Source organism: Periophthalmus magnuspinnatus, chromosome 5, assembly GCF_009829125.3.
Source record: "Periophthalmus magnuspinnatus isolate fPerMag1 chromosome 5, fPerMag1.2.pri, whole genome shotgun sequence".
In the NCBI taxonomy this organism is placed as follows: Eukaryota; Metazoa; Chordata; class Actinopteri; order Gobiiformes; family Gobiidae; genus Periophthalmus; species Periophthalmus magnuspinnatus.
The window spans coordinates 3,105,039-3,116,454 of record NC_047130.1 but is presented as its reverse complement, the minus strand read 5'-3'; the positions used below and the strand labels follow the sequence as shown (position 1 = coordinate 3,116,454).

The window sequence follows — 11,416 nt, the reverse complement described above, 5'->3', positions numbered from 1 at the left end:
ACAACAACATTGCTATTGCACTTTGAAAACTTTGTCTTGTTTATAGAATGTGCTATACAAATAAACTTAGATTGGATATCAAAGAGCCACAGCTGCTGACCTATTAAAACTGAGAGGGCCATTAGGGTCCCCTACGTCACCCCTAATAATATACTCTGACAACAGACTGACTGCTGGGACACTAGAAGTCTGGAACAAGTGGGACTATAAATACGACGCGTAACTTTGTGCCACAAAGACAGAAGCAGGAGGACAGAGCCGAGCACAATGTCACAGGTGAGTGAGATTTAAAAGTTGGCTAAATTTGACATTTCACTCTTCCAGTCTTGGTAATTATAATTGATATGGAATAGACTGGCGAAGTAAAGAAGAAAAAGCGTCCCCCGATGAAAGAGGAAGACCTCAAGGGCGCGCGTAGTAAACTGGGGTTGAAGGGCGAGGCTAAGAGCAAGACTTATGAGGTGATGGTGGAGTGTGGTGAGTATGTGTGGTAATGTTTATTTTTATGATGATACATACATCAGTGTATGCGCTTCTTCTGAATTAATTTGAAAATGGAAAGAATTGTTTGTGTATACGAAAAATACATTCCCTGACCGGGAATCGAACCCGGGCCGCGGCGGTGAGAGCGCCGAATCCTAACCACTAGACCACCAGGGAAGATAATGCAGACGTGGTGCTGTATAGATTTTAGTGCTGATCTACACAGGATTTAGTTTTAACTGAGATCAATTGGACTTTAATTCTGTGATTGAAAGCAGTCCCACGGTTCATGTGCTGTGCGTGGCCCACACATCACCTATTCTTTACTTTTACTTCTTTACTTTGTCTTTCAGAGCGTATGGGAAAAGTTGCCCCGTCGGTTTTCAGCGGAGTGAGGACAGGGACTGAAACTGTTCTGGAAAAGGCCGACAGTGCCACCAAAACTCCAGGAGCCAGCGTGTTCAGCAAGTAGCCACAGCCAGACTGAACTCATTGACTTTACTTGCTGATGGCATCACTCTGGACGAATATTTGTCAATTGTTTGCAAATCATGACTATTGTTAAAAGGCTTTATACAAACGATTTGTAGCAAGGCCGTCTACATTTTACCTGTACTTCAGAATGTAGCCTACACGTGCTTTTGGACACTAAATTATGGCTACCGAAAGTCATCTGCCTCATGTAAAAGTACACTGACTACTGGGCTATCAGAGTTTGTATTTACTTTGAAAATAGGTCAGTATTGGTATTGATAATTAGGTTTATGAAAAAAAAAAAAATCCTTTCAATGACTAACCTATTAAAAAATGAACGCCACATGCTATGTTTTATTTGTCATGTTTGTTATATTGATTTCTATATGGGTTATAATGATTAGCCACATTTAAAATGTTTTTGTTTGTTTCTAACACCAAAACATTAACATTTGCCTTTATGTCTTTATTTATTTTTCTTTCACATGAATCATAGGCTAGCTTCCAAATAGTTTTTAATTCTTGATCCTTCCTCCTGTTGGTCAATATTACACACGCACGCACGCACACACACGGCCCACCCTTCAGCCAGGGCACTCTACTTATTTAGTGATGTCCCAGTGCATGAGTGTTCAGTGGAGATTGGGTCATGTCGGGTCTTTTGGGTGTCCAGTGTGTGCTGCTGCTCTGGGGCTGCCTTATGCTGCCCAGGCTGTCCCATGAAGCTGTGCTGGTTTCTCTGGAGGAAGCAGCCAACACAGAGGTAGGCCTGTTTGTATAGTTGACTTAACCTAGGTACTGTTGGCTCTTAAAGCGTTTTCTCTACTTTCAGCTTGCAAATGGAGCCCCAAGATCATTGCAGGTAAATGTGATCACTATTCTCAGTCAGAAGTGGCTGATTTACATTCACTCAAGGACGTTACCTTGAATTAGTCTTATATTGTTTACCATTTTTAAAGAGTAAACTTTTCTACAGAGGTATTTTTGAAACTCAGTAGAACCACACTACTCATCCATACTACTCACTCAGACTACCCATTTTCTTTATCTGCTTTTAATTCTTCTTGATGGTTTTGGTTGCACATCAGTTTTTATAGTAATATATCCTACTTATCTGTCTCAAAAGTTTTAAAAAGACAAAAAGTAAAAGGGGTGTGTCAGCCATACATTTTGTCCAGGTTTCACCTTTTTAAATTGATTTAATTTATTGCTTTTGGATGACTTGTATCATTTTTATTTTGACTGATATAACTGGCTGCTTAAAAGTTATGACAACAACAATATGGACTAACCATCTGTTTGTTTACCCATAGAAAAGAAGCACTGACAACAATCTGGTAAGATTTTTAGCTGAAAGGCTCACTATTCATCCAGCGACTCACCCAAGTGTCAACATACACTCCCAAGTGGAAACACTGACTTAATACTCACTTGAGCAGCAATCATTTGAAGTTTGCCAAATACAACACTGAAGCTGTTGAGAAAATGTCAAATTGTGTCCTCCTTACTGACTGTTATAAGCTAACTTTTTTATTGGTCCAGGTGGAGGTGTACAGCGTGACGGTGGACTGTGCGGTTACCTCACGTTTCGCTCACACCGTCATGACATCCAAGGCCATGAACAAGGCCAACAGCTCACAGGAAATCTTCTTTCAGGTGGAGCTCCCCAAGACTGCATTCATCACCAATTTCAGCATGTCAGTTCTACAAATCAGGAACACAAATGAACATTCTTGCTGGTTTGAAATTGACAGATTTTGTGAAAATTGTTGTGTGCTACAGGGAAATTGATGGCCGGGTGTATGTAGGTGTGGTGAAGGAGAAGGAAAAAGCAAAGAAAGAGTACGAGACTGCTGTCAAAGCAGGACAAACCGCTGCACTGGTGAAGTAAGTCACCCACTTGTTTGTTGTATTTCACTGCCCTTTGTACTCAAGAGCACTGAACTCCTAAGTCCAAAGGGCAGTGAAACACTGCGCTTTGTACTTAGCTACTACATAGCAATGTACTAACTATTGTGTATTTTAGAATTAAGTAGACTTTACTCAACAGGTTGCATAAACAGACAAATCAAATGCAGAATGCAGAAAGTCTCACCATGGAGCACTGATTTTTAAACAGTGTACCGAATTGGATCAAAAGAATTTGAAGTAAAATGGACTAAGAATATGCTTATTATAGAGAACCAATTGGGAGCCTTTGGAAAAGAGGTTTTCATGAAGCTTATTTATTGAGGATAAAATTTTGTTACATTTACAATTTGTTAGCACACAAATCCAAAATAGGCTATTCTCAGGTTTGACTATTTAATAAAACTAAATTATTGTCAACAGAGTACTTTGGAGTACACTGAAATTCATAATTTTAACACCCTATAGCACATATGTCAAACTCAAGGCCCAGGGTCCAAATGCGGGCCTCCACTTAATTTCATGTGGCCCTCGACAGGGTAAACTCAAAGGTATGATTGTCTTAAAATGTAATTTTATCAGGAGATACACAGTTACACAGCCACATTTTTACATCTAGGCTAATGCATATGTAATTTTTGTAACTTGAACAAGTAATAAATACTGAAACAGTTAATTGACAAATTAAAAAAGCAGATTTATTTTACATCCGGCCCTTTGAAGACTGCTATTTTGCTAATGTGGCCCCCAGTGAAAATATGTTTGACACCCCTGCCCTATAGCATAATATTTAAGAGCCAAAATGACAGATATTGTGATGAGAACAAAAAACATAACTGAATGATCTTGGAGGTTTTACCTATTATCTAATCTGTGCACATAATATTCCCATACAGCTACAGCACTGTTCGTCAATATAAAAATACATTCCCTTTTACACAGTTTAACTGGTCTATTTAAGGGCTTCAGGAAGAAAGATGGAGAAGTTTTCTGTGTCTGTTAACATTGCTGCCTTAACTAATGTAACATTCACGCTGACACACGAAGAGCTGCTACAGCGAAGATTGGGTCAGTATGAGATTCTGACCCGAGTTCAGCCCAAACAGCGCGTTCAAGAGTTTAAGGTATACTTCAGCTGTCTCCAATAATACATAAATGTATAAAAAGCTTACACAAGATTTGTATTTGTTTTCAGATTGTTACAAACATCTATGAACCTCAGGGAATTTCACAAGTTGATGTCCACTCCACTTTCCTATCCAATGAGCTGCTTCCTCTTGTGGAAAAAACTGTAACAGACACAAAAGTATAATCAGTTATATTTCAAACATGTCAGATGAATATGTTTTAAATTCAGTAACTGAAATTGCAGTTGGTTTTATTATTTCTTTGCTTAGGCACACATCTCCTTTTCACCAACACTGGAGCAGCAGAGGAGTTGTCCAGACTGTGAAGGGACTTTGATTAATGGAGATTTTATTGTAAAATATGACGTGAAGAGAGAAAAGGACCTTGGAGATATACAGGTACCCATCAAAATACCACTGTTTTTAACATTACCTGGTTGAGAGGCAAAATATACTTAAAAGGCACATTTTGAGCTTGTAGTTGTAATGAAAGTACAGTGGCTCTGGCTCTCTTGTTCTATAAGAGGTTCCTCTGACCTCCAGTCGTTACCTGTATTAATGACACTCGTTTGAACTTGTTATCAGTATAAAAGACACCTGTCTACAACCTCAAATAGTCAGACTCCAAACTCCACTATGGCCAAGATCAAAGAGCTGTGAAAGGACACCAGAAACAAAATTGTAGACCTGCACCAGGCTGGGACGACTGAATCTGTAATAGGTAAGCAGCTTGGTGTGAAGAAATCAACTGTGGGAGCAAATATTAGAAAATGGACAAAATACAAGACCACTGATAATCTCCCTCGATCTGGGGCTCCACACAAGATCTCACCCCGTGGGATCAAAATGATCACAAGAACAGTGAGCAAAAATCCCAGAACCACACAGGGGGACCAAGTGAATGACCTGCAGAGAGCTGGAACCAAAGTCACAAAGGTTACCATCAATAACACACTACGCCGGCAGGGACTCAAATCCTGCAGTGCCAGACATATCCCCTGCTTATGCCAGTACATGTCCAGGCCCCTCTGAACTTGCTAGAGACTATTTGGATGATCCAGAAGAGGACTGGGAGAATGCCATATGGACAGATTAAACCAAAATAGAACTTTATTGTAAAAACTCAACTTGTCGTGTTTGTAGGAGAAAGAATGCTGAGTAGCATCCAAAGAACACCATACTGACTGTGAAACATGGGGGTGGAAACATCATGCTTTGGGGCTGTGTTTCTGCAAAGGGAAAAGGACGACTGATCCATGTAAAGGAAAGAATGAATAAGGCCATGTATCGTGAGAGTTTGAGTTAAAACCTCCTTCTATCAGCAAGGGCATTGGAGATGAAACATGGCTGGGTCTTTCAGCATGACAGTGATCCCAAAAACACTGCCTGGGTAGCGAGGGAGTGGCTTTATAAGAAGTATTTTAAGGTCCTGGAGTGGCTTAGCCAGTCTCCAGATCTCAACCCCACAGAAAATCTCTGGAGGGAGTTGAAAGTCTGTGCTACCCAGCAACAACCCCAAAACATCACTGCTCTAGAAGAGATCTGTATGGAGAAATGGACCAAACTACCAGCAACAGTGTTGGAAAACCTTGTGGAGACTTAAAGAAAGCATTTGACCTCTGTCATTGCCAACAAAGGGTACATAACAAAGTATTGAGATTAACTTTTGTTATTGATCAAATAGTTATTTTCCACCATAATTTGCAAATCAATTCTTTAAAAATCCTACAGTGTGATTTTCTAGATTTTTTTTTTTTTTTCTCATTTTGCCTCTCATAGTTAAAGTGTACCTATGGTGAAAATTGCAGGCCCCTCTCATCTTTTTAAGTGGGAGAGCTGGAAGTGAATGGGTGACTTTATAAAAAGTACCCAAGCCATTTATTTATTATGTATTTATTTTTAATCCAAGTGTTCTTTACACCAGATTATCAATGGATACTTTGTGCATTACTTTGCTCCCTCTAAATTACGCCCTGTCCCAATGAATGTGGTGTTTGTCATTGATGTGAGCGGTTCCATGTATGGCAGAAAGATTGCACAGGTAAGACAGCAATTCCAAATCTCTTAAGTAGATATAAGCAGTGTTGGGAAGTAACTGATTACATATACCTGAAACACATACTGTATTCTGAATACTAATTTTGAGTACCTGTAGTGTGACATTTTGACAGTGTTCGTAAGAAAAAGAAAACACAGCCCTTGCAATGTGTGCACGTGTGATTTCTTTTTTTCTTTCTCTAATCAGACAAAAATTCATGCATCACAAACAGTGTAAGAAAAATAAAGCTGTTTGTAATTGTATATCACTTTTTTACATTATGATATAAAGTATTCAGAGTATTCAGAATACAGTACTCTGATGGCCCAGGTAACAGAATACATTACAAAATACATTTTAATTCAGGTAATCAGTATTCTGTGACTAAATACATTTTCAAAGTATTCTTCCCATCGCTGCATATAAGATGACTCCTTATTCTCTCTAATGCATTGGATTCAAAATATGAAATTGTTATTCTAGACAAGAGAGGCAATGTTAGAAATCCTCCAAGACCTGCAGGAGCAGGATCACTTTGGCATCATCACATTTGATCATCAGATCATGCCCTGGCAACCAACAATGCAACAAGCAACCAACCAAACTGTGGAAGAAGCAAAGAGGTTCATCAGGACAATAAGTGACAATGGAGGTAGCCAGTTTCTACAATTATGACTATATACAGTGCAAATAAAACCAATCCTAACTACACAGTTACACTCATCATTTCATAATATTTAGCAACAAATATTAATGATGCGGTGTTGAAAGCTGTTGAGATGATTCATACAGCAAGGAGATCGGAAAAACTTCCCCAAAGAAGTGCTGATACAATTATCCTACTGACCGATGGCATGCCCAATTCAGGTATGTATTTATTTATTTATTTTAGTAATTTATTCATTCATTCAGCATAGACAGAAAGCAAAAGATGTAGTGAAGTTGATAAGCAAACTACATTAAGAAAGAAGAACAAATCATTCAGATTATTGAATTTTAAATTAATGTTTTGCATTTGTAATTTCAGGGGAAAGTGACACTGCCATTATCCAAAAAAATGTTGAAAAAGCTAACAACGGAAATATGTCTCTGTACTGTCTCGGCTTTGGGAATGATGTACAGTACTCTTTCCTTGATGTGATGGCCCAAGAGAACAAGGGATTTGCCCGCAGAATTTTTGAGGATTCCGACGCAGCTATACAACTACAAGTAAGGCCCTTCAATCCCATTTCGTAAATCACACTTTCTGCAAATTTTTTGTTGTTCTAGGATTTCTACGAAGAAGTGTCCAGTCCTCTGCTGTTAGAGGTTGATTTGAAATATCCTGTCAACACTGTGGACTTCTTGACCACAAACCACTTCAACCATTTGTTCAACGGTGCGGAGATCATAGTGGCCGGTCGACTGATGGACGCTAGCATTGATAACTTTCCTGTGGAAGTTTTTGGAGTTGGGGTGAGGATTGGAAACGCAAGAAGGAAGCCAGACAGACATTTTGAAAATTTGTATGGTGATCCTCAAAGCATCCATGTCTTTCTGTCATTAAGAATGAAGACTATCAGGTGCAGGGCCAGGCCAGTGTTCTTGACTGGGGTGTGATGTATCCAGATGAGGAGTACATCTTTGGTGACTTTACTGAACGCCTGTGGGCATACCTCACCATTCAACAGCTTCTAGACAAGAGGTCTCAATTCATTTTGTGTTCTTGTCAATATACATTATAAGGGGAATATAACTTTTCTGGTGGAGGGTCCACCATGCACCTGCTTGCCTCCATGTAGATTATTGCCTTGCCAAGGATGTTTCATAGTATCTTATCAAGCCGAAACTATTACCATGGAGATAAGCAGGTGGTACAAACAGGGCAAGTTACGGGTCAGATCTGTGGAGAGGTGATCCAACTCATAGTAACAGCACATGTTTTTCAAGGTATTTTTGAGAGTTTATACATGTACAAACGATACATTTAATGCTGTAGTGTAGAATAATCTGGGCAGCGCAATGACATCTCCATGAGTCCTCCACCAAAAATCTTACTTAGTGCACAATTAACTACTTTTTACCCTTAGCAGCCACATAAAAAGAAACTTCTTCTGAACATTTTGAAGACATTTTATGCTTTTAATATGATTATATTTTTGATTTGTAGCAAGACTGACAGTGGTCTAGAAAAGGAGAACAGTAAAGCCAAAGCACTGGAGATGTCCCTGGAATATAATTTTGTGACCCCTCTCACATCCATGGTTGTAACCAAACCAGAATCTGATGATCCACCATTAGTGGCTGATAAGTTGACGGAGGGTACACTCAAGTCCTATATTTGTTCTCTATTTGAAATATGTTTCTTACAGCATCTTTTCTAATTCACAGAACAGCGTCAAATGGCAGAGAGAATGCTAAAGAATGCCATAACAATACCGAAACGTAAGAGAAGTTTGGCATTTAAATGTTGTTCATATGCAAACCGGTAACCCCCCCACCTGAATTTATTTATTGCTTATAGATACAAGCTATGCAATCCCAAGAAGCTATGTGCCTCACAGATACACACATCCTACTTATCTTGGTAAGATTTCGACATTTTGGTTGATAGGAAAAGCTGTTATTGACATACTCCAAAAATGGTATGCTTGGTCACAGTTGCACTCAAGAAATTTGTGCACTATTAAAATATGTAGAAGACGCATTTAAAAGCTATGTCTCAATTGCCTGCAGACTTAGTGTGACTCTCTTCAAAATATATCTCACAGCAGCTCCGGAGTAGTGGTTACAGCAATATTCAAATTGTTCTTTTTTTACCACGACAAAAAAGATTCTGATAAAAAAAAACAAAAAAAAAAACAACAACTCTAGAGTTATTGAAGTTTTACAAATAATTTCAGTTTGATGTTATTATGTCTTATATGATTCACATTTCCAAATCCTGTAGTGGATGGGGACCCTCACTTCCTGATCGAGCTGCCAGATAGAGAAGACGCTTTATGTTTCAACATTAACAACAAACCTGGGACTATCTTTACTTTAGTCAAAGACCAAGAATCTGGTATTGTTTTGTATTTTTATTTCATTGTAATACAAGTACATTTTCATTTTGTTGAACAATTGAGAGCAAGATCTCACACCTTATTCCCATGCTTGTTCAGGTATTCTCGTAAATGGACAGATAATTGGAGATAAGGCAATCCCCCCTGGTGGTCAAATCAACACATATTTTAGTCGCTTTGGAATTGTCCATAAAGCATTGGGAGTAAAACTGGAGGTGAGCACTCAGGACATCTCTGTGTTCCAGGACAGCAAATGGGTCTCTCTTCTGTGGTCTGGTACAGCATCCCTTAAGGGACCCAAGTGAGTGTCTGCTCCAAAATGCTGCTATCACTTTCACATTGGTTCTGTTTTAATACATTTTATGTGTTGCCACCTTTTAATGAGCCTTTTGACCCTAGTCTGGATTTACTGTTGACCAAAGACCGCAGCTTGACAGTGACTTTAAAAGACTCTGTGAAGTTTGTGATCTTATTACATAAAGTGTGGGAGAAGCACCCATACAACAGAGACTACCTGGGCTTCTACACTCTAGACAGCCATCTTTTGTCCCCTAATGTCCATGGTCTTCTAGGTAATTACATTATTACAATGACTGATGAAGAGTATGCCTTCTGCAGATGAAATATGTTAATTCTTACAGTTTTATACACATCTACTCTGCACTTTTGTCTTCAGGTCAGTTTTATCATAGCATTGAGTTTGAAGTGTCCGACATGCGTCCAGGAGAATCCCCAGAGAAACCAGATGCCACTATGTTTGTAAAAGGACACCAGCTCAATGTGACCAGGTAAAATATGGTTTCACAGCAATTTAACAAATTTCATTCTTCCATTATTAATAAAATATGCATCTTGTTATACAGAGGTTGGCAGAGAGATTTCAGGAATAATATAAAGAATGGAGTGAAGATCCCCTGCTGGTTCATCCACAACAACGCCACAGGCCTCATTGATGGAGAAGCAAATGATTACATTGTGTCAGGTCTTTTCAAGACTTTTTAAATGCAGTTTAAAAGCAATTCAGATCACCAGTAATTACACATCAAGACAGACAGTGTTATCTTCTAAATGGCATTAAAGGCACATGAAACCTTTTGGGAACATAGGGCTAAGTAACAAATAACATGAAACACTAACTGGAGAGGCCTGCATATGCCTCAGGAATAGGATTTTATGTCATTGTAGTATAGAAAATGAAAACTAAAGCTAAATGCATCTGCTAAAAAGCTGTCTAAATTGATTATTAATGTTATTTGTTAAGTTTTTGTTAAGTTTTTCAATATTTTCATGTAGAAAATAGACTTGACAGTCTAAAAATGACTGATGTTTGAGCAGCAGAAACCCGGAGCTTACTTAATACAAATCGGTGATGTTTCAACGTAACACTATTACGTGGGCTTTAAAACGAAGAACTACGGTATCAGGGGAGGAGATATAGGCAATGCGACTGATTTGGCACGACATTACCCACCCGTAGTAGTAGCAGTAATATCTTCTTACCATTGAGGATGCGGCTTTGCCATTTATGCACGAGCAATAAAGCATGGTCCGCCAAGATAATGTCAACAAGCTTAAAGAGTATTCTGTTGTCATTTTATTTTACATATGAACTTAATATGCCAGCGTAACAGAATCAAAATGCACTTATTACTATGTATCTTTTTTTTTATCATGTGAATTTTATCATTTTGACGTTTTATTTTGAAAAAAACGGAAGTTCACATTGCTCCCGTGTATTTTATTTTGGTAGCTTCACTTCCCCTCAGTATCATGTTGGAGAGTGTAGTAGAGGGTAAATTCTGTTTCGGTTGGAAATAATATATTTTATGAAAATGATTTACTGTTAGCATAAATACAAGAACATATGTTGATAAGACTATGCTTTCACATGTAATGAATGTATTTTGGAGCGCTAATTCTAAATTTTGTAAGTTTAATTTGGACTGTAAAATGTTTCAGTTAGCTTCATAATCTTACATGTTCCTGAATGCCGTGAAAATGAGCAGCCACGTCACGTGCTGTTCTCAGTGTTACAAGGAGCCAGTGTGCCTCATGTGTGAAGTCATATTTAAGGAGTATATGTTTGTCACGTATGTTCGATGTTATTTTTATAAATGTTAAACATAGTAAATGGTTCATTTGTCTCCAATTAATTACGCTACTACCACCAATTTAACTGTAAAATCATTTTATTGTTCAGATATGATTTATATAATTGTGAGTAAACGTAATTTGTAAATCCTGCGTAATAGCATGGTAATAACATGGCCAGTATGTAAGGGTAAGCTCCCGCCCTCTCAGTAGCATTTTGGAGATTCCAGAGGGAGTAAAGCTGAGTGACT

The 11,416-nt window shown here is 38.4% G+C and overlaps 1 protein-coding gene, 1 non-coding gene and 1 pseudogene across 2 annotated transcripts; 2 read left to right on the top strand and 1 right to left on the bottom strand.

The window, feature by feature from the left end:
- The first annotated feature begins 170 nt into the window (after positions 1-170).
- Positions 171-1,300, top strand: mustn1b (musculoskeletal, embryonic nuclear protein 1b). The gene is made up of 3 exons (XM_033965997.2): positions 171-276; positions 354-477; positions 837-1,300. The coding sequence occupies exons 1-3, from the start codon at positions 268-270 to the stop codon at positions 953-955; spliced, it is 252 nt and encodes an 83-aa protein (XP_033821888.1). The 5' UTR covers positions 171-267; the 3' UTR covers positions 956-1,300.
- Positions 589-660, bottom strand: trnae-cuc (transfer RNA glutamic acid (anticodon CUC)). Its single transcript has one exon. It is a non-coding gene; the product is annotated as a tRNA-Glu (tRNA).
- Positions 1,301-1,592: 292 nt separating the features above from the next.
- On the top strand, positions 1,593-10,160 carry LOC117370814 (inter-alpha-trypsin inhibitor heavy chain H3-like; annotated as a pseudogene).
- The last annotated feature ends 1,256 nt before the right edge of the window (positions 10,161-11,416 follow it).